The sequence below is a fragment of the Chrysochloris asiatica genome, unplaced genomic scaffold, assembly GCF_000296735.1.
Source record: "Chrysochloris asiatica unplaced genomic scaffold, ChrAsi1.0 scaffold00116, whole genome shotgun sequence".
Lineage (NCBI taxonomy): Eukaryota > Metazoa > Chordata > Mammalia > Afrosoricida > Chrysochloridae > Chrysochloris > Chrysochloris asiatica.
Window position 1 is genome coordinate 551,785 of NW_006408634.1, and position 23,353 is coordinate 575,137.

Consider the following 23,353-nt stretch of genomic DNA (forward strand, 5'->3'; position numbering starts at 1 on the left):
CTAACCAAAAAACATCAGCAGTCTGCTTTTTTTTTTTGAAGGGGAAACTAATTTAGTCTGTAAACTTTCAGCCAAACCACAATAAAATGTTTGTTGTTGTTGTCAGGTGCCATCAAGTCAGAACCGACCCATAGGGACCCCATGCGCAGCAGAATGAAACAATGTCCGATCCTGGGCCAACCTCACTACCACTGCCACACTTGAGTCCATCAATGATGCCACCTGGCCAATCCATCTCGTTAGGGGTCTTCCTCTTTTTCTCTGACCCTCCACCTTACCCAACATGACATCCTTCTCCAGTGACTGTTTCCTCCGGACAATATGCCCGAAGTATGAGAGACGAAGCTTAGCTATCCTAGCCTCCAAGGAGCACTCTGGCTGCACTTCTTCCAAAACAGATCTATTGGTTCTTTTGGCAGTCCATGGCACTTTCAGTATTCTCCTCCAACACCACAGTGAGGATGAAATAGAAGAATTTGAACTGTTATAAACATTTATAAAATGTTTAACAGGTATAAAAGGGACATACTTTAAGTTTAGTATGATAAAAATAAAGCTACACAGGATTAATGATGATTGTCATCACTATAATTGTAGAAGATGTGTAATTAAAGTGGGAAACAGACAATCCCAGGGCCACCAATTAGGAGCATGAGCGGAGTGTGAGATCCCACCTAGAAAAGTGCCCACAGCGGAGTCTGTGGCCCAGGTGATGGCATGGAGAGACAGAACAGCCGTGGGCTCCAGGGCCATGGACTGAGAAAGACCATGTGCCTGTGGGCAGCAGGTTGGTTGGCGGAAGGTGTCCTTTGGACATTTAAGTGAATATATATATTGTTTTGTTTTGTTTTGTAAATGTACATCAAATACTTTTGCTTTGTTCATTTGTGAAATTAGCAGTCTGCTTCTGTAAAGATTGACAGCCTTGGAAACTGTCTCCTATAGGGTCACTGAGTCAGCGTTGAGTCTCCAAGGGTGTTCGTCTCTTTATTTAAGGTGACCTGGTGGCACAATAATTAAAGCCCTCTCACTCACGTAGTTCAAAATGTTAGTGGTTCAAATTAAACAGCAGCTCTCCTGGAGAAAGACATAGCCATCTGCTTCTGTAACAATTATTGTTGTTGTTAATTGCGGTCAAGTCAGTTCCGACTCATACCAACCCTGTATAAGGTTCCCAAGGAGTGGTAGGTGGGCTTGAACCACCAACCTTGCAGTTCAACCCGACCTTTGAAACCAGCCTTTGAAACCAGAACAGTTCCACGCTGACCTACCAGGCCACTACGAGTTGGTATTGTCTCGATTGCAGCAGTGTTTCGGATGCAATCTATTGCTCCTTGTGATGTTGTGGGGATGGATGGATATAATTATATTGAATCACAATTAATGTAACTCTCCCTCATACATCTTCCAGCAGTCTTGGTGTGGTGCTATAGGAGAAGCACTGGTCTACTCGTTGCAAGGTCAGCGGTTCAAACCCACCAGTTGCTCCTGGGAAACCAACCCTATGCAAGGTTGAAGATTAGCCCACTAATCTTCAAAGTCAGCGACTCAAACCCGTGCAGAGGTTCCTGTAAAGACACGGTGATCTGCTCTTGTAAAGAGTGTTGTTATGTGCCGTGGAGTCGGTTCTGACTCATAGTGACCCTGTACAGGGTTTCCAAGGCTGTCAATCTTTATGGGAGCAGAAAGTCTTATCTTTCTCCCACGGAACAGCTGGTAGTTTCAAACTGCCGTCCCTGAGGGTAGCAGCCCGATTCGTAACCTATAAAGATTACAGCCTAAGAAACCCTATGGGCAAGTCTACTGTATCACATGGGGTCACTACAAGTCAGACAGGACTCGACAGCACCTAAAACATGTGCTGGGCACTATTGTAAGAAGGTCACTGTATTACTTCATTGTTGTTGTTGTTGTTGTTAAGTGCCATCGAGTAGGGTCCGACCCATAGCGACCCTGTACAGGGTTTCCGAGGGTGTAAATCTTTACGGGAGTAGAAAGCCTCATCTTTCTCCCGCGGAGCGGCTGGTAGTTTCGAACCGCTGACCTTAAGGTTCGCAGCCCGATTCGTAACCACTACGCTACCAGAGCTCCTTGTATTACTTCATTAGATTTTCACAAATAATCATGTGATCAGTTACTAACCTAAAGGTTAATGGTTCCAGTCCATGCAGAGGTATCTCAGAAGAAAGACCTGGCCATCTACTTCTGAAAAACCAGGCACTGAAAACCCAAAGGAACATGGCTCTGCTCTGCACACCGTGAGTTAGAACCTGATCCATGGCAATTACCAACAATCCCAGTTCTAATAATGTTACGTGAATTCATTCATTTAATCAGCATGGCAGCAGCTATGGACGTAACTGTGAGGATGACGCAGCGTTGTGTTCTGCTGTGCACACCGTCACTATGAGTTGTTGACTCAACAGCATCTAACACCAGCAATCTGCATAATAGCCCTATAAGGCAGCTTTTCTTATCCTCAATCCCTTTTACAGAGGGGAAACCAGACTCCGAAAATTAAGGTTGTGATCCAAGGACACACAGCTCATTAGAGTCAGAGTCAGAAAGATTGCCTGCGATCAACCAGTTCTATTTAAAATCACCTTCTTATTGTTCCTTACAGTACAATGGTAAGTCAAAAAGTATTGCTACAAAATCATAGCCATTTTATTTAACAGAAATAGCGACATGAGAAGCTATTATTTCTGGTGAAATTCTCCATTTAAATCTCTACACTTCTGAAGACAGTATTTCCATCTCTCTGTGGGTTAATGCACCAGACTGCAAAGCCATTTGAACTGCAAGGTTGGCAGTTCAAACTCACCAGCTGCTCCTCAGAAAACCTATACAGGGTCACTATGGGTCGGAACCGACTTGACGGAACTTCACAACAACAACCCCTACCCTGGAGTTCTGGTGTGACACTGTAAGATAACCAGGTGGGTTTGAACTGCAGGGTCGCTATGGGTCGGAACCGACTCCATGGCACTTAGCAACAATACAACCCTACACTGAAGAATTCTGCACTCTTCAAACTGGCAGTTTTGGCATCTTTGAAGAATTCAAATCACATGCCTTTGAAATGGTGTTTTAGTTTTAGGAGCAAAAAGACGTCTGAAGGGGTAAAATCACGGCTGTAGGGTGGGTGGATGGGGTACTGTACCCCTATGACATTCTTGTAGGGTTACCCTTGCTACCCTCAAAGAATTAGCAGGTGCGTGGTTGTGATGGGGGGGAGGGAATCCTTAGCACAATTTTCCTGGCCTTTTTTCTCAACAGTTTTTTCAGTTTTCTTAAAACTTCTTCATAAGCCCCGGTGATCATCCTGTGTCCTTCAAGAAAATCTATCTTGAGTGCCCCTTTGGAATCCCCCAAATCAGATTTCACAACCTTCTGAGCTGATTCTCCGCCTTGAACAGAACGGGCCCAGCAGATGGGATGGTTTTGTGAAGGCACCCTACCAAGACTAAGACAGGTGTAAGGGCGAGAGCGCTCGGCTGCAGACATCTGCTGGCCGCAGAGACACACTTTAACGTGTTTTACGAGGAATAAACCGTGCGCGCATGCGACGGAGCCCTAGTAGCAATTCTTTTTGATTTATCCTTGTATTGTTGAAACGATCCCTTTTCTCTCCACCAGTCTCATTTTCTTCTTCCTTTCCCCCACCCCCCGCTCTCTGCTCTTTCTTCCCTTCCTCCCACGAGCCCTTTTCTGCTTCCTTCCCCGGCCCCTGCTTCCTTTACTCCCCACTCTCCGGCTTCCTCCCCTCCCTCCACCTCCCTTGTCCGCCCCGCCCCTCTCCATCCGGCCGTCGCGGAGGCATCTGGGAACTCGGGGCGGGCAGGGCGGGGTCCGTGAAGGGGCACACCGCGCAGGCGCACATCACCGCTACAACGGACCGACTGCAGCCCGAACCCCGTTACTCTGAGGCCGCTGGGTGAGTGGGCGCTCCCGACTGGGTGGGGTTGCGGAGTGCGCCCGGCTGGAGTCCGCTGACAGACTCTCAGTGCCTCTGCTTCTCCCCTGTACCTTGGTTTCCCCACCGGGCTCGCCCCACCACCCTGATGGACTTGCTGGTCCAGCTTTCGTTGTGGGAGGCGGGAGATGGGGTGGGAAAGGGGAGGGGGGACCCCAAGATAGGAAGGATCTGAATCCTTGTCCCGCCAACGCTCGGTTTCTGCACCCATAAAATTGGGCAGTTGGACAGTCACCCCAAAAACAACCTAGCCAGATGTGGCGTGGATTCTGACTTTTGGCGAACCCACGCGTGTTAGGGGAGAATCGGTTCCAATGTTGTGACCTTTAGGGAGCGGATCACCAGGTCTTTCTTCAGAGGGGCCTCTGGCTGGCTTTGAACCACCCACCTTTTGTTTAGTAGCCGAGCGCTTAACGTTGGTACCAGCCAGGGTCTCTGGCCTGCTGCCCCAGGTTAGTCACGTGAGCTACTCTTGTCACTGTTCCGGTCAGCGCTCCGGAGCCCTGGCTGTGTGCGGGGCAGACATTGACCAAGTGCTTACCTGCTCCATTCTCTGTTGACTCAGCGCGTTCCCTTTGTAATCCTGCTAAGGACACGTTGTCAGCAGGGACCAGTCCCTGGAGAAGGTCCCTGGGAAGGGGCTCGGGTGGGCAGGGCTTCAGCCAAAGGCAGAAGGCCACAGCCCAAGCCTGTGCATTGGTGTGTTTGTATCTATCTGTGTGTCTGTGTGCTTGTATCTGTGTGTCTTTGTGTATATGTTTATGTCTATATGTGAGTGTCTATGTGTGTATGTGTCTGTGTGTGTCTGTATGTCTATGTGCATGTATCTGTATGTTGTTGTATGTGTGTTTATCAGTGTGTGTCTGTGTGTCTCTGTGTGAATGTGTCTGTCTGTCTGTGTGTCCAGGAGACCTGGTCTCTCCCTGACTTTCCCACCCTCTCCTGTTAGCATCACAGCCGTCTGGACCCCTCGGGCCTGTCCTCCCATCCCCTGGTCACTGTGGGCAGTGGAGGGATGGCCACTCAGCTGCTGCCTGATGAGACCCTGGTGAGTCATGTCGTGCCTCGCTCCCCTCCTCCTCCTGTGGGTAGCTGGCTCTGGGGGGGTTCTACCCTCGGCTGAACCCCTGCCCACCTGAGTCCCTTCCTGGTGCCTTTGTCCCTGTCACCTTTTCCTGGAGGAGTTGAGTGCCACAGTCCAGAGTAAAAATGGGAAAGGCCTTTCTAAGGAAGGAACCAAACCCGGAAGTCAGGAGGCACCACTGGTGAGTCTGGCCCGTGTTTATTGAGGCCCCCAGTGTCCCCGTGTCAGGGGCTCTGAGAGGGATTAATCAGGTACCCAGCATCCAGGAGTGAGGGAACAAACCAAGATGGCAGACAAGTAAGACAGGCACACGCTGCGTCCTTGTGATTGTGTCTGTGTACCACATTCATCACGTGTGCCGGGAGACAGAGGAGGGGAGCAGTTAAGAGTGCCATCTGATGGACCTTGGGGCCCTGTGCTGTGAAGCCCCGGGCTCTCCGACTGTTGCCTTGCTAGTAACATGGGAGTTAGGGATTGAATCAAGTCCCTTCAAAGATACACGGGCAGGCCTCCTGCTTCTCAGATGCTGCGTGTTCGACACACTGAAGGTTTGTGACAACCCTGCGTCAAGCACGTCTGCTGGCACTGTTTTTCCAACAGCGAATGTCCATGTGTCACATGGGGTCATTCTCACAATATTTCCAACTTTCTCATGATGTTGTTGCGTATTTCGTCGTGGTGGTGGTGGTTGTGTGCCATAGAGCCAGTTCCAACTCACAGTGACCCTGTATAGGGTTTCCAAAGCTATAAATCTTTACAGAAGCAGAAAGCCTCATCTTTATCCCATGGAGCTGCAGGTGGTTTCGAACTGCTGACCTTGTGGATAGCAGCCCAACTTGTAACCCAGTATGAGCCACCAGAGCTCCTTCACACTTGTTGTTAAGTGCCATCGAGTCGGTTCCGACCCATATCAACCTTGCATAGGAGCAGCTGGTGAGCTTGAACCGCCAACCTTGCAGTTCAAACTGACTTTGCAGTCCAGCGAAGTAATCCACAGCGCCACCCAACACCAAAACCCAAGCCCACTGCCATCGAGTCTAGGCTATAAATCTTTACAGGAGCAGATAGCCTCATCTTTCTCCCAGGGAGCAGCTGGAGGGTTTGAACCTCTGACCTTGCAATCCAGTGCAGTGTCTTGCACCACCACACCAGGACTCCTTTATATGCACTTTGTTGTTGTTATGTGCTGTGGAGTCAGTTCTGACTCATAGCAACCTTGTATAGGGTTTCCGAGGAGCAGCTAGTGAGTCTGAACCACCGAACTTGCAGTTCAAACTGGCCTTTTGAACTAATGCTTCCCCTACAGTGCACTAGGAAGTCCACATGTATGTGACTCACTTTGTTGGGGGATTGGCTTGCTGAGGTGGTCAGGAACCCAGTCTGAATCATCCCCGAGGGCTGCTTGTATAGCCTGTCGTGTCTGAACCTGCAGTCAGCAAGCAGGGGCCTGCATTCCCATCCCAGTGCCACCCTTTACTAGCTGGGTGGCCTCAGGCAAGTGAAACACCTCTCTGGACCTCATCTGTAAAAAGGGAAACGTTCTGGGATCCATGAGGAGGTCAAGTGGTGAGACGATGACTATGTGCTAGGTCCTGGGAGAACTTCTGAGGCGACCTGATGGTACAGTCATTACATTTGAACACACCAGCTGCTCTGCGGAAGAAAGACGTGGCGTTCTGCTCCCATAAAGATATTGGCCTGGGGAACCCTGTGGGGCAGTTACACTGTGTCCCATGAGCTCAGCTTGAGTCAGAATCTAATGCTTATTGAAGCACTTAAAATGTTCCCAGAGCCCTTGGTGGTGCACACGGTTAAGCATGCACTGCTAGCTAAAAGGACGCTGGTTCAAACCCACTCAGAAGTGCCTCAGAAGAAAAGTCTGATAATCGGCTTCTGTTTTGAAAACTGTGAAGCACAGTTCTACTCTGATATACACGGGGGCACCATGAGTCGGAAGCAACTCAACCCCAACTTAACAACAACTATGCCCAGCACCTGCACTGACCCATGCGCCATTAACAACAACATCAACCAATTGCTCCTGAGTCTATTCCAACCCAAAGTGACCCCATGTGTGTCAGAGTAAAAGCAGCTCCATGGGGTTTCCCGTGGCTGGTTTTTCTGAAGGTCTCCAGGGCTTTCTTCCACAACACCTCCTGGTAGACTTGAACCACCAACCTTCCAGCTAGCAGCCCAGAGTGTTTGCCATTTACACCACCCCCAAGGACTGCATCCATTAAAGCCCGCGCCTTTTCTCGCCCTTCCCTGCACCCACGGGCCTGGGTGAGCAGGCCATCTTTGCTGTTGCAGGAGATGGTGACATTTCGGGACGTGGCTGTGGACTTCACTCAGGAAGAATGGCAGCAGCTGGACCCCGCTCAGAGGGACCTGTACAACGACGTGATGCTAGAGAATTTTCAGAACCTCAGCTCACTGGGTAAGATGGAGGTCACCTTGACACTGCGGTGCCTCCCCAGGAAGAAAACATCAGGAAGTATTGAGTGCATTTGGGCACCAAGTTCCGGAACTTCCAAAATCCCTGGGCCCACATCTAACAGAAGGATGCCAGGTGGCGCCATGGGTTAAGCACTGGACTGCTAACTGAAAGGTCGATGGCTGGAACCCACCGGCCGCTCGCTCTGCAGGGGAAAGGCAGTATGGTGGGTAAAGACTTGCAGCTCTGGAAACCCTACGAGGCAGGGTCACTGTGAGTCGGAATCAACTCAACTGCAGCAGGTTTTGAACGGCCAATGCGTTTCATTTCCTCTTCCCTGGAGGAGGGCTTGGGAGTGATCGTGCGCTGGGCACTTTGCTTCAGATGGAGAGAGACAGTAGTTACACCATCAGTGGCTGCAGGCACAAAGTAGGAGGTAGAACACTGTCTTGGTGGCCTGGGAGTTTGGCTGTGATCTTTACTCGAGTAGATCTTCTGGCTTTTCTCCCATGAAGCACTGCAGTGGGTCCAGACCCCCAACCTGTTGCTTAGTTGGTGTTAAAGTACCATGGAGTCAGTTCTGATTCATAATAACCCTGGTGAGCTTGGCTGGTGGGTTTGAACCACTGACCTTGTGGTTAGCAGTCCAGTGCTTATCCTATAGCACCACACCAGAACTCCTATTACTTTGTTGTTGTTGTTGTTAAATGCTGCCGAGTCGGTTCCAACTCATAGTGACCCTGTATAGGGTTTCCAAAAGTGGCTGGGGTGCTTGAACCACCAACCTTCCAGTTGAATCCGACCCTGCAGTACAGCACATTAACCCCCAGGGCCACACTTTGTGCCACCGTCTGGTTCTCTGTAAAGACTGTTATTCTTGTTTTGGACTGTTGAGTCAACAGCCTACAGGGCCGTTCTACTCGGTGACACGTCGAGCCACTGTGATGGGAACAACGTGACAACAACAGGTTTGGTTTGGTTGGTTTCGGGAGTGCCAAGAGGGGGTTTCTGGGGTTCCCTAGCCCTGAGCCCACCCAGTGGGTCAGCTCCGAGAGCAGGTGATGTCTGTATCTTCTCTTTCAGATTTGGAATCCAGGTCTAAGAGTGACGGTGTAGAGGGTGCTGTCTCCATGGGGCTGTCCCCGTTGCTGGAGTTAGAAGAATTGGGAAGGGGCCATCTCTGGAGCTTTGCCTCAGGAGGAGTGGGGAGACTGGATAGCTCCTCAGAGAATCCCCTGGGAGAGCCGGGGACCGTTCTGGGGTCCCCAAGAATTCCAGGAAGCGGGGGAACCTGGAAAGGTGGCCTGGACAAATATAATAATTTTAAAACAAGTTCTGATTCAGGGAAGCTGCCGTGGGCCCCCAGAGGAGAGAAGGCCTATGCGTGCAAAGACTCCGAGGAGGCCTTCAGCCGGCAGTCAGACCTGGCCCAGCACCAGCGCATCCATACTGCCAACAAACCCTTTGCATGTGCCGAATGCGGCGAGTGTTTCGGGACGCACAACATCCTGGCTGCGCACCAGCGCCTCCATACGGGTGAAAAGCCCTTCGCCTGCTTGGACTGCGGTAAAGTCTTCAGCCAGCGCACCAACCTCATGGTGCACCAGCGCACGCACGTGGGTCAGAGGCCGTACAGGTGTGGTGAGTGCGGCAAGGCCTTTGCACAGAACATGCAGCTGGTCGGCCACCTGCGCACGCACACGGGGGAGCAGCCCTACAGGTGCGGTGACTGCGGCCAAGCATTCACCCTCATCACCCACCTCATCCACCACCAGCGCCTCCACACCGGCGAGAAGCCTTTCTCCTGCAACGTATGTGGCAAGCAGTTCGCCAAGCGCTCCTCGCTCCTTGGCCACCAGAAAGCCGACACAGGCGTAAAGCCTCACAAGTGCGCCGTGTGCTCGAAGGCCTTCCGGAAGAAGTCGGACCTGGTCAACCATCACCGCATCCACACGGGCGAGCGGCCCTTCCGCTGCTACGAATGCGGCAAGGCCTTCACACAGAGCATGACGCTGGTAGAACACCAGAAAACGCACACGGGCGAGAAGGCGTACCGCTGCCGCGAGTGCGGCAAGTGCTTCACCAAATCGTCCGCCCTCATCCTGCACGAGCGCATTCACACAGGCGAGCGGCCCTTCCGCTGCGCCGAGTGCGGCAAGGCTTTCAACCAGAACGTCCAGCTGGTGGTGCACCAGCGCAGCCACACGGGCGAGCGGCCGTTCCAGTGCGCCGCCTGCGGGAAATCCTACAGCCAGAAGGGCTACCTCGCCGTCCACCAGCGGACGCACACCGGGGAGAAGCCCTACGAGTGCCTCGTGTGCAAGAGGGCCTTCAGCCAGAAGGCCCACCTGTCCATCCACCTGCGGATCCACACGGGCGAAAAGCCATACCGCTGCAGCGAGTGTGGGAGGAGCTTCCGGAAGGTCTCCTTCCTGTTTCAGCACCAGGCCATCCACAGTGACGAAAGGCCCTTCCAGTGCGGCGTGTGCGGGAAGGCATTCATCCGCAAGTCCACCCTTGTCCAGCACGGACGCATCCACACGGGGGAGAAGCCTTACCACTGCGGGCAGTGCGGAAAATCCTTCCGACACCAGCCCACGCTGACGGCCCACCGCAGGATCCACACCGGGGAAAAGCCCTATGTGTGCGAGGCGTGCGGCAAGGCCTTCCGACGCGTCGGGAACCTTAACTGCCACCTGAAGATGCATGTCGGCGAGACGCCTCCAGGTGGACGCGGTGGGAGAAAGCTGACACCTGAGCAGCAGGTGGCACGTCTGTGAGGAGCGGAATCTTGGCTCCCTGCCTCTTTGGAATGAACTTAGGAACGGCCGAGATGCTCTCAGGGCAGTGTGCTTATCTTCAAGTTCTTAGTGACAGCGATGGACCATTTGGAGCATCAGACACTGTTCTGATGACAAGGTCAGCAGGCCTTTGTTGCAGATGAAACAGGACAGGGATGAGTAGAAAGAACCTCACAGGTCAGCAGCAGCCAGTGTTCCCTACAGTTAGATTTTTCATCCACAGCGTGGTGTTAGATCACACTGAAAGACACTTGGGGTTAGCTCCTACCAGGACAGTCCTATCTACATGCCAAATAGCATAGACAGAGAACACATAGAGGAAAGGAGTCATTAAAGGGAAAAGGGGGGCCCCGTCCCAGTGCTTTTGTACCGCTGTAACAGAAATCCCACAAGTGCACGGCTTCAACAAATGTATTCTCTCAGTTTGTTGTTGTTAAGTACCGTGGAGTCGGTTCCGACCCATAGTGACCCTGCACAGGGTTTCCAAGGCTGTAAATCTACTGGAGCAGAAAGCCTCATCTTTCTCCCATGGAACCACTGGTAGTTTCGAACTGTCGACCTTGAGGTTACCAGCCTGATTCATAACCACTACGCTCGCTACCAGGGCTCCTTAGGAGCCTTGAAATTCAGAACGCCAGTTCTAGGGAAAAAAGGCTTTTCTATTGACTCTAGGGAAAGGTCCTTGTTTCCTTTCAGCACCGGTGGGCCCAGCATTCCTTGGAGATCTCCATGTGTCTTGGAACCAGTCTTCCCCTGGGTCTGGGAGGTTCTCAGTTCAGGAAGCCTGGATCCAAAGCTTTACTACCAACTCATCTTTCTTGGTGGTACCCTCTGGTGTCTACTCGATAGTTTAAATCCCTTTTATCTCTTAAAAGATTGGATCAAGATAAAATGTAATCCTGTAGATTATGCCCTGCCTAGTTAACAAAACTGCCTCTAAGCCTCTCATTAACATCATGGCGGTGGTTGTGTGCCACCGAGTCGGTTCCGACACATAGCAACCCAGTTAGAGGGGTTCCGAGGCTGTAAAGCTTTAAAGGAGCAGAGAGCTTCATCTTTTTCCTGTGGAGTGACTGGTACACTCAAACTGCTAGCAGGCGGCCCAAAACGTAATCCACTACACTTCCAGGACACGTCATCCACCTCTTGCTACTGTTGTTACGTGCCGTGGACTCGGTTCCGATTCATAGCCACTCTCCATAGGGTTTCTGAAGCTGTAAATCTTCATGGGAGCAGAAAGCCTCATCTTTGTCCCATGGAGCCACTGGTAGATTCAAACTGGTGACCTTATAGTTAGCACCTCAATTCATAATCCACTACGCTACCAGAGCTCCGTATCAGCATCATGCTGCTGTTGTTGTTAAACACTGTGGAATCAGTTCTGACTCGATAAAGACCCTGCATAGAGTTTCCAAGTTGCTGTTGGTAAGTTTGAACAGCCAACTTTGTGGTTGACAGTCCAGTGCTGATCCCATAGCGCCACACTAGGACTCCTGTTAACATCATGTTGTTGTTGTTGTTAAAGTGCCATGGAATTGGTTCTGACTCATAGCAACCCTTTCTAGGGTTTCCAAGGAGCAACTGGTGGGTTTGAACCGCCACCCTTGCAGTCCAGAGCTTATCCTGAAGTGCCACACCAGGACTCCGTTTGATAGTGGTGAGGATTTACAGCTCCTAGGATGATTATATCAGCTCATAAGCCGGAGGACGGTTACGTCAGGATACCGTCTCCTAATGCTAAGAATGTCTTAGCTTCTGTAGTGTTTTCTTGTTTATCAATATCTCTTGACTGATGTCTTAGGTTCCTGTGTCTTAGTTCTGTCATTGTGCTCTGACAGAAAGACCACAAACGGAGGACGTTAACAGGTCTATGCTCACAGCTTAGGAGGCTGGACATGTAAACGCAGGGCGTCAGCTTTGGGGGAACCCCCATGTCTCTTCAGCTGCTGTTCTCCGGAGAGCTCTGTGACATGGTGCCCGCCTTCCCCCATCTCTCCCTTAGATCTCTTAAGAGATCAACTTAAGACACACCCTACGCTAACCCTCCTGAGCATAAGGAAACCTATTCCCAAATGGGATTGTAACCACAAGTAGAGGAGTTGCGATTTATAACGCATTTTTGGGAGGATGTAATTCAGTCTCCATAATGGGGTCATAAAAGTGGAAGAATACGATTCCTTGCCCCTGGTTAGGGTGGGTGACTGTCTCCTGATGGGCTTTTGTGGGTTTCATTGGCATCAGAGAATGCCCCTTCCTGCTTTGCCCCACTAGACAGTTAAATAAAGCCCTAAGCACAGGCATCTCTGCCTTGGGAGACGGGGAAAGGTACGATGCAGGCAGACCTCCGAGATCACTCGGGTGGGCTCCAGACCACCGCAATAAAGGGCGTATCGCAATAACGTGAGTCGGACCTTGTTTTTTGGGTCTCCCGTTGTCTGTGAAAGTTGTATTCACACAGACTGCTTAATGGAGCGTGCAGAAACCATGGTGAAAACGTTTGAAATATTGCAAGAATCAGCCAGGGTGACAGCGTAGAATTGAGCACACTGTTGGGAAAATGCGCCCGTAGACTTGCTGGGCGCGGGGTTGCCACAAACCTTCAATTTGTGAGAAAGCCTCTGTGGAGGTACAGTCGGTCAAGGTACCTCCTGTGGTTCGCTGGTGTGTTCAGCAGTCAGGATCCGGAGAATTCCCGCAGGTGGACCATCTGCTCAGACACAAAGGGCCCCGGTCTGGCTGAATGCCCTGCTGTCACTGCCCTGAGATTCTTGGTGATCATCGGTCAGACGAGGGGCCTGGCTTTCCAGGCTGCACTGTGGCGGTTGTTCCAACTCATAACAACCGCATGCGCGACCGGCTACATCCTGCCCGGTCCTGCAATCACTGTGTCAGTCCATCTCACTGAGGGTCTCCCTCTTTTTCACTGACCCTCTACCAAGCATGATGTTCTTATCCAGAGATCGCTCTTTCCTGACATGTCCAAAGTCCATGAGCCCAAGTTTCACCATCCTCACTTCTAAGAATCATTCCAGCGATACTTCTTCCACAACAGTGAGAGCTGTTCTTTCTCTTGGCAGTCCGTGGTATGTTCAATATTCTTGCCAACACCATAATTCAAAGGCATTGAGACTTCTTTTCTTTATTCACTATCCAGCTTTTACATACCTATCGTTAAGTGACGTGGAGTTGGTTCCACCCATAGCAACCCTGTATAGTGTTTTCAAGGATCAGCTGGTGAGCTTGAACCACTGATCTTGTGGTTCAAACCAACTTTGCAGTCCAGCACATTAACCCACATCACCACACCAGGACTCCTGGTCACTGAAATAACATGACTTGGATCAGGGGCACCTTAGCCTTCAAAATGATGTACTTACTTTTTAACGTGGTCCTGAATCTCTCTATAGAGCAGTTCTACCCTGTCCTTTAGGGGTACTGTGAGTCAAAACTGATTTGATGACAGTGATTTGGGTTTGGTTTAGGGCTGGGCCACCAGGGGCACTAGTTACACCATGGTTAAAGCAAGTTATCTGCTAACCGGATTAGCAGTCCAAGCCAACCAGCCACTCTGAGGAAGAAAGATATGGCAGTCTGCTTCTGTGAAGATTTATAGCCTTAGAAACCCGATGGGGACAGTTCTGCTTTGTCCTAAAGGTCACTATGCATCAGAACCAATTTGATGGCAGTGCACTTGGTTTGGGCTTCTTTTCTCCAGTTTACCAACATTTTGTGTGTCTGGGACTTTGTTGAGAGTTGAATAAATGTGACTTTATGTTAAATGGGTGCTTGTTTGCTGTATAGTCTGGGTGTTTCATGCAAGGACTCTGGTATGTACACACAGGTTGTTTCTGTCTCGGCCCGCTCCTCTCGGATTCCTCTCCCCAGTGGGAGCCACCCTCTGCTTTGTCCCAGACTCTACTGCAGTTTCTCCCAGTTCCATCTCCCACCAGGTCCAGGGTTTCTGCTGGACTGACGCTGATCCTCAGAAGAATTGTGGATCTCTTTTCTCCTGGGAAGGAGCCCTGTTGGCACAGGGTTACACTCTCAGCTTCTAACCAAAAGGTCATCAGTTTGAACCCACCCAGCGGCTCTGCAGAATAAAGTCCTGGCAATCTGCTTCCATAATGATGACAGCCAAGAAAAGCCTGGGCAGTTCTGTCACATGGGGTGACAGTGACTTGGGATCAACTTGAGGACTTTATTTTTAATTATATGAAGTCACTGCAAAAACAAAAAGGATGGTGATTCAAGTCCACCCAGAGGCACCTAGGAAGAAAGGCCTGGTAATCTCCTTCCATAAAGATAAGCCATCCCAATTCATCATGACCCTATAGGGCAGAACTGTCCCCATAAGGGTTCTAAGGCTGTGAATCTCTACAGGAATAGATCACAGGGTCTTCTCTACCACAAAGCTGGTGGGTTTGAACTGCCGACTTTTCTAGTAGCAACACAGTACTTAACTTTTGATGCCATCAGGTGTCCTTTCTGTAGAGGTGGCTGTTGTTAGGTGCCATCGAGTCACAGTGACCCTACATGCCACAGAACAAACCACTGCTGCCTGGTCCCACACCAGCCTCACGATTGTTCAGCCCATTGCTGCTCCTGCTATCAGTCCATATCCCTGGGAAATCTTCCTCTTTTTCTGACCCTCCGCTTCTCCAAACATGATGCCCTTCTCCAAGGACTGGTCCCTCCTAACTACATCTCCAAAATACGAGAGATGACGTCACACGAGCTTCTGAGGAGCATTCTAGTTGTGCTTCTGTGATACGTGGGTGTAACCAACAACATCCTCTCGACGCTGTCTGCATCCAGAGTCAGGGATTGTGGGGAAGGGGATGGACTTCAGCACAGAGCTCCTGAGTCCCCAGGGGATGTGTTCAACCCTCCCCCAAGAGCAGAATGTTCCTATTCTCCAAGCCAGGATGCTCCAGTCCCTCATCAGCCCCTCCAGCAGGAGACAGACAGAGCCTGATGGCACAGTAGGTTAAGTGCTTGGTTGCTAACCAAGACTGGCAGTTCAAACCCACCAGCCGCTGTAAGGGAGAGAGCCATGGCAGTCAAGGTTTACAGCCTTGGGAATCCTATGGGGCAGTCTTACACTGTACAGCAGGACCATCATGAGTCACATTCAACTCAGCAGCAATGTAGTGAGTGGAAGGAAGACTTCTGTAACGCTCACAGCCTAGAAAGTCGTGTGGGACAGTTTTATCCTGTCATTGGGGTCGTTATGAGTCCAAGTAGACTCAACAGCACCCATGAACGGGCCTCCAGAAGTCTAATCAGCCTCAGTCCACCAGGTGGTTCCTCTTACTTGGGTCGACTCATTGGTTCCAGGTATCATCTTGCTCTCAGCACCTGGACTAAAAGGCCAAATCGTCCACAACAAAGGGGTTCCAAGGCGCCCTGGTGCTGCAGCAGGTAAGTGCTTGGCTGCTAAATGAAGGCTGGTGGTTCAAACTCACCAGCCTCTTCCAGGGAGAAAAGACCTGGTTGGCCTTTCTCCAAAAGTCCGGGAGACCATATGGAGCCAACTCCATTCTGTCACCTGAGGTTGCTATGAGCAAGAATCATCTTGACCACACCCAACAAAGAGATGGAAAAAGGAGTCCCACTTAATCACCACCAGTCTCTGGGTCTCTCATAAGCTGTCAAGTGAAGCAGCCACCTAGATGACTGCTGATCCCACCTACCAGTCACTAGGTTTCATCACTACCTTCAGGTCTAATCAAAGATAGCCCCAATACTACAAAAACAAGCAAGCTGGGCATCAGGGAGTCATCGAGGCAAGCAGCCAAGTCCCTTCAGGACCAACCCTCCTCCAGGATTGAAACTCAAAGGGAATACATGAGCAGGTATGTAAGATTGATGGTGACCACATTGGTCTACTGGTGAATGGACGTAGGGGAAAAGGCAGCAATGAAGATATGGGCTGAGTTCAACCACATTCCATAGACTCCCATTGACCTGAAGATGAGAGAGAGAAGAGGAAGGGTTGGTTGGTCCAAAGTGTGATGAGGCCTGGGGGCTCCTGAGCCCATGGACAAGGACATAGTCATGAAGGGCTAGAGCTGAGTGTGAAGCATCCAGCTGATATGAAGTGAGGAGAGACACACAAGAATGCCCAGACTTGAAGATAGTACCTATTTGACCTAACTTCAATGACTTGATGATTAAAACTCATATAGAGGACGAGAAAGAAATTTGACAAAGGAAACAAGTGTAAATTGCTACAATTTGATGAACTTGACCTGTACTTATGGATGTAGGAAATCAAAATACCAATTAAGAGGGAAAGAGTCTTCACATCAAGGATCAAACCTATCCCCTCTGTACACAGGGGTTAATAGGGATGGGCAACTTAGACATTGGCTACCTAAAATGGGGGAGGGGGCTATAAAGGCACAAAGTGACTGGCTTACAAGTTTTCAAGAGGGAGTGTAGTTTCAGAGTGTGCAGGGGAAGGTAGAATCCCCACTGAATAGTTTTCATCTTGTCTAGATGGGTCTAATGAAAGGAGATGGGGATAACAGTCTTATGATTCAGTAGTGAGTAATTGTTATCATGACTATTTGCGACTGTCACAACTATAAAGGTAGAAGTTTTGTAACAAAAAGGGGAGCAGTTAATCTTACAGTCCAAGAACAGGGGACCCTAGGACCATCAAGGGAGAAGAACATGAGCAGAATGAGGGAACCTATCCAGAGAAGCAGCAACAGCAGAGATGGAGTCAGAGATGGGGACATGGAGAGAGGAAGCAGCTGAGGACTCTAGACTCATGGAAAGAAAAAGGCTGTGTGCAGGTGACCAAGAGGCAGGCTTGTAGAATGTGCTCTTTGGTTGCTTGTTTAAATTATTATAGATTCCTAAGTGCTTTTGTATATATATATATATATGTGTGTGTGTGTGTGTGTGTGTGTGTGTGTGGTTTCCTACTCCCATAAAGATTTACAGCCTCAGAAACCCTGTACAGGGTCGCTGTGAGTCGGAAGTGACTCCATGGCACATAACAACAACAACAACATATATATGTTTCTATATATATAAAGAGGGAATAGAATCAAATACTGTTGAATGGTGATACATGGAGGGGATTGTAATCATTGCAATGAAACTAAATACGATAGGATGAATGTATCACTCAACTCACAATAAAAGCTTTTTAAAAAAAAAAAATTTTTTTTTTAAGCCCCAAACAGCTCCAAAGAAATCGTGTTGATGAGACAAAGTAGAATGGCATTCTTAGCGCAATAATGGAGGATACAACCCTGAGAGCGGAAGGAGACCTGGTGGTGCAGCAATTGAGCACTTAGCTGGGAACCAAAACATCAGTGGTTCAAATCCACATAGCATCTCCACAGGAGAATGATCTGGCTGTCTGCTCCCTGAAGATTACAGTCTAGGAAAGCCTAGGGGAGCAGTTGGACTCTGTGAGTAGGAATCGACATGATGGTTGTCTAGGTTTTTACAGGAAGAGGTTACTGGTTCGTGTCTGACTATTTACTAGGCAAAAGGTTGGCAGTTTAGAACCACACTGGTTCTGCTGAAGAAAAGCTGTGTGATCTGCTTGTGTAAAGATGACAGCCAGGAAAACTCCACAGAGCAGTTCTACACATGCACACGTGTGGTCGCCATGAGTTGGAGTTGACGATGTCAAGTGACAACGCGCAGGGATAGAGATCCCCGAGTGGGTTTGTACTAGATGAAAGGTAATGGTTCAAAGTCACCCCACAGCACTGCATCAGAAGAGCCTGTGGGCTGTTTCCATAGACAGCTGTTCTTGGGTGCTGTGATAGGTTTTCTGTCGACTTGGCTGGGCATGGATTCTCCAGGGTTTGTCAGGTAAGATACAGTAATCACCCCATGATGAGATCTACTGTGATCACTTCCCCCATGATGGGATCGGATGTGATCAGCCCTGCTCTGGTGTTATGATCCCATGTGTTGTAAATCCTCACTTCTATGATGTTAATGAAGGAGCCCTGGAAATGTAGATTACCAGTCACTCCGCGGGAGAAAGATGAGGCTTTCTGCTCCTATAAAGACCTACAGCCTCAGAAACCCTATACAGGATCACGATGAGTCTGAATTGGCTTGACGGCACACAGCCACTATGATGTTATCAGGCCACATAAAACCTACAGGATTAGGTTTACATATAAAAATGATTAAACAAGCAAGCAGAGCAAAGGATGAAACAATGAGAGGAGAGAAGGGAGACAGAAACCCAGAGAGATAGGACAGAGAAATGTAGGGAATGGAGAAAAGGAAGTGGGAGAAAAAGTGAGAGAAAAAGAGGGGGAGAGGTAGGCAGAGAGGCAGATAGAGAACAGAGACCCAAAGAGAAATGGGAAATCCAGAGAGAGTGAGAGGAGAAAGACAGAGAGAGAGAAATCGGGGTGGGGGGGAAGAAACAGAAAGAGCAAGACAAAGAGAAGAGATGCAGAAACACAGCAAACAAAGAACTTGAAAGGAGGGGAGGACAGAGACCCAGAGAGAACACCACCTTATTCTTTAAGCTCCCCCTGTTGGTTCCACTTGTGATAGCACCTTGGCTTTCGTCAGACAGACTCACCCATCAACTCTGGGGAATCTCGTTTTCCCAATTTAAGAAACTCATTTCCCAGGGTGAGGGAACTACAGCACAGAGGAGTCAAGTAAGACGTGCCCAGGCTTACACAACCAGGACTCCGAATCCTCGTCCTCATCTCTCACCTCTGTCCAACTGCTTCCAACACTTTGCACAAGGTCTTCTCGGCGGGCCACCGTGGGCATCAGTGCCCCCCCAACAGATAATGTTAGTGACTGTTGCTGGCTTTTTTCCAACAGGGATACAAGTGTGGGGGTAAAGCACACTAACTATACAGGAACACGCTGGTGTTGGCACTCCGGGACTACTCTTGCTACCCTCCAGTCCTACCCTAAAGAGCTATCACCCTCTTCCAGCCTGGCCCATGACTCAAGACACAAGTTACCCTGCCCCAACCCCTTGGCTGGGCTAAGTGTGTGAATATGAGACCGAGGGTCCCCTTGGTCACGATGACAATGAGAGGACATCAAAAAGAAGACAGTATCTGTGATGAGACCTTGCTTTCATGAAGAATAGAAAAGCAACCCGATTATAAACCAGGTGAAACCCCCTTGGAATGATGGGGTGGTACTGTGGTCACTTTGCCTGTATCACACTTGTTGCGGTGGTTACGTGCCGTGGAGTCGATTCCGACTCATAGTAACCCTGTACAGGGTTTCTGAGGCTGTAAATCTTTACAGCAGCTGAAAATCTCATCTTTCTCCTGCGGAACAGCTGGTAGTTTTGAACTGCTGGCCTTGTGGTTCCGCAGCCCGATTCGTAACCACTATGCTACCAGAACTCCTTCTGTATCATACTAACTCCCTTCATATTGTGATTTGGGTGGGGCTGGCTGAGTGGTGGTCTCAGGTCAGTCTTGGCAATCATTTCCATGCCCTTTGCAACCACTACTATTTCAGGAAGAGAGTAAGACCCAGACCTTTGTCAATCAACACGTGCTATTTCTCCAGCCACCGTTCATGGGTGAGTCTGACAGAATGAAGACTGTTGTCAAGTGCAGTCAGATCGGCCCCAATCCACAGCAATCCTGTATAGGGTTTCCTAGGCTGTGAATCTTTGCGGGAGCAGAAAGCCTCACCTTCTTCCCACAAAGATTAGGACTTTTCAAGGACTGGGAGAAGTCTCCCTCAATCTGGTTGTGACTGGGAAAACATGCCATCAGAAGCTGCTGGGAACCACCATAATAGCATGAAGCAAGGCCATCTTGAGCAGGAAGTTGGAGAAGAACAGAGAACCGGGACGATGGCTGCCCTGATGGCCACCCAGCTGCTAGATGTTCAAGGAACTGCCCTTGTTTGTACTTGCCTGAGTAGCTGTTTATCCTGCTTGCTATACAAAGTGTGTTTATGGGTTGTTGTTGTTGTTGTTGTTAGGTGCCATCGAGCCGGTACAGACTCATAGTGATCCTATGCACAACAGAACGAAACACTGCCCAGTCCCAGGCCAACCTTACAATTGTTTCTGTGCTTGAGCCCATTGATGCGGCCACTTGGCCAATCCATCTCGATGGGGGTCTTCCTCTTTTTCTCTGACCCTCCACCTTACCAAACATGATATCCTTCTCCAGCGACTGGTCCCTCCTGACAATATGTCCACAATATGAGAGACGAAGTTTGGCCATCCTGGCCCCCAGGGGGCACTTTGGCTGCACTGATAAAGCATGAATTATTTATTCCTCATGCACACATGTCTGGAAGTGTGGAAATTCCCAAACACCTGGACAGGTTAGCAATGGTCCACTGCCATAGATTCTAACCACCTTATATGATAGAATAGAATTACCCCTGCATGGTTTCCATGGCTGTAAAGCTTTACAGAAGCAGACTGCCAAATCTTTTTCCCTTGGAGTGGTTTGTGGGTTCAAACTGCTGACCTTTCAGTGAGCAGCAAGGCGCTCAACCACTACACCACTAGGACTCCTTTTGATTAGCAACAAGTAGCCTCAAATGTCAGGCGCCCTGATGGTAGAGTGGTTGAAGGCTCAGCTCTAACCGAAAGTTGGTTTGAACCCACCTAGCAGCTCTGCGAAGGAGCTCTGGTAGCGTAGTGGCTACGAATCGGGCTGCGAACCGCAAGGTCAGCAGTTCGAAACTACCAGCTGCCCCGCGGGAGAAAGAGGAGGCTTTCTGCTCCCGTAAAGATTTACAGCCTCGGAAACCCTGTACAGGGTCGCTGTGGGTCAGAACCGACTCCATGGCTCTTAGCAACAACAACAGCAGCTGTGCGAGAGGAAGGACCTGGAATGTGTCCCAGTAAGATGACAGTTTCATAAACTATGGGGCAGTTCTGTTCTGTCACCTGGGGTCACTACGGTCACTACGAGTTAGAATCAATCCCATGGCACCCAACACAGCATCAAATGTTAAAATACAAAGGGTGGCATAAAAGGTCCCAGAAAACATATGACTTTGTGTGTGTGTGGGGGGGGGGGACACCACATACTCACAGAGTTGCAGGCAACCTCTTTTTCACATCAGCCTTGGGGAGCTAACTTTTAGTGACCTTCGAGTAAATCTAACTAAAAAGAACTTAAAAAAAAAAATCAACCTGCAGGATCTGGGGTCGATGTGTGTGCTCATTAACACCACTACCCAAACCAGCTGATTCGTATGACGACCCCACATGCGCCGAGGGCTGTGCCGCTATGTAAGGTTTTCAAAACTGTGACCCTTCAGAACAGATCAGAAGGACTTTCTCCTTAGGCCGCTTTGGATGTGGTCAAACCACCAACCTTTTGTGAGTACTCAGGTGTTTCATTGTTTGGGCCACCCAGGGACGTCTCATTAAATCCAATATGTATTTAAACCTGAATATCCAATCTGCTGGCATTTGTTTTTCCTCCTCTTTTCAGCACAATCCCTGAAAATGATTTTGACATGACAGGAAGTGTTGGTCTCTCTCACAGCTACAACCTGCTTCAGTGAATTGTGGTGTACCATCAAGCGGATCTGGCCTACAGTGAGAGTAGGACTGCCCTAGAGGGTTTCCTAAGGCTTAGTCTTTATGGCTCAATCGGTCTTAAAATAAACTTAGCCAGAAGGTTTCTTAGCAGTGAGACTAGTGAGACTTCATCTCACATACTTTGGACTTGTTACCAGGAGGGACCAGTTCCTAGAGATGGACATTGTGCTTGTTAAATCGAAGGTGAGTGATAAGAGGCAGTGCCTCAGTGAGATGAAATGCCAGAATGAGTTCCAAGACAGCAAGGACGATGACGATGATGCAGAACTGGGCAGAGTTGGGTTTTGCTGTGCATACAGTTGCCATGAGTTGGATTTGACTGGATGGCACCTAATAAGAGCAGCAGTCTTACAGAAGCAGGATGGCAGATGTTTTCTCCTGTGGAGCTGCAGGATGGATTTAAAGCACTGACGAATCAATTGGCAGTCAAGTGCTTAACCGCTGCTCCATTAGAACACCAGTTCAAGGACATGGTCTTCCTTTATTAAAAGCTTTATTTAAAAATGTAACAACGGAGCATTGTGAGAAACTTTGGCATTTGAAGCAGTTAGTTATTTGTGAACTCTGAAAAAAGTGCTCTTTTCCACAGTAGGCTGGAAAAATTGCAACACTCAGTAGATGGGTGGCTCCCACAGTTGTGTTGTAGGAGTATGTAAGGGGTCTGGGATGTGGAGAACACTGAAGCCCCTCCAGCTCTTAACCCCAGCAAGGGATTCACAGTGGTGACAAACGGGATATCTGAACTCGAGAGTAGAAAGGGGGAGAAATGTCCCGGGGTTGACTGGTGGCAGGCATTCCTCTCCCCCTTTACTGAGGAAACTGAGACCCAGGTATATGGACAATGGATTTGGAGAGTTGGGTTTAGAACACGAGTGCTCTAAGTTCCTTGTGTGGGACTCCCCTAACCACCATTCAAAACCACTCTGAGTGTTACCAACTCTTACTCATGTGCTACAGGGTAGAACTGCCATCCTCAGGATTTTCTTTGTGAAAGGAGATCTCCAGGTCTTTGTTCCGTGGTGTCACTGGGTGGGTTCGAACTGCCGATCTTTAGATTATTTGTTGTCATTAGTTGTGATTGAGGCACTCCAGTATCGTAGTTGTCCTGACTTGGGCTGCTAATCTCACGGTCAGAACTTTGAAACTACCAGCCGCTCCATGGGAGAAAGATGGGGTTTTCTGCTCCTGTAAAGATATACAGCCTTGGAAACCTTATATAGGGGTCACTGCGAGTTAGAACCGACTCCACGGCGCACCAATGGCAACAACAACGAGTTGTGATTGAGTCGATTCTGACTCACAGTGGTGGCAAATGGCTAAGTACTCAACTCCTAGTTGGAAGGTTGACGGTATGGACCCACCCAGAGGTACCCTGGAAGAAAGGTCTGGTGGTTGGCTACCAAAAGGTCATGGCCTTGAGACCCTATGGTGCAATTCCACTCTGCACACATGGGGTTGCTATTAGATTAGCAGTCAAGGGAAACCCATTTGTGGCACCCATTACCAT

General features: G+C 49.5%; 1 protein-coding gene across 1 annotated transcript; it reads left to right on the plus strand.

Moving 5' to 3' along the window:
• The first annotated feature begins 2,238 nt into the window (after nucleotides 1–2,238).
• LOC102840345 (zinc finger protein 420-like) lies at nucleotides 2,239–10,274 on the plus strand. The gene is made up of 6 exons (XM_006868274.1): nucleotides 2,239–2,258; nucleotides 2,624–2,630; nucleotides 4,926–5,024; nucleotides 7,371–7,497; nucleotides 8,578–9,305; nucleotides 9,456–10,274. The coding sequence occupies exons 1-6, from the start codon at nucleotides 2,239–2,241 to the stop codon at nucleotides 10,272–10,274; spliced, it is 1,800 nt and encodes a 599-aa protein (XP_006868336.1).
• Nucleotides 10,275–23,353: the final 13,079 nt, after the last annotated feature.

Bases quoted from the DNA above. Each gene is read 5' to 3' on its own strand.
- LOC102840345 (XM_006868274.1), top strand. From the start codon at position 2,239: ATGGCTCTGCTCTGCACACC. The intron at 7,498-8,577 runs GTAAGATGGAGG...CTTCTCTTTCAG, and splicing joins TCAGAACCTCAGCTCACTGG to ATTTGGAATCCAGGTCTAAG. The intron at 9,306-9,455 runs GTATGTGGCAAG...CACACGGGCGAG, and splicing joins AGAAGCCTTTCTCCTGCAAC to CGGCCCTTCCGCTGCTACGA.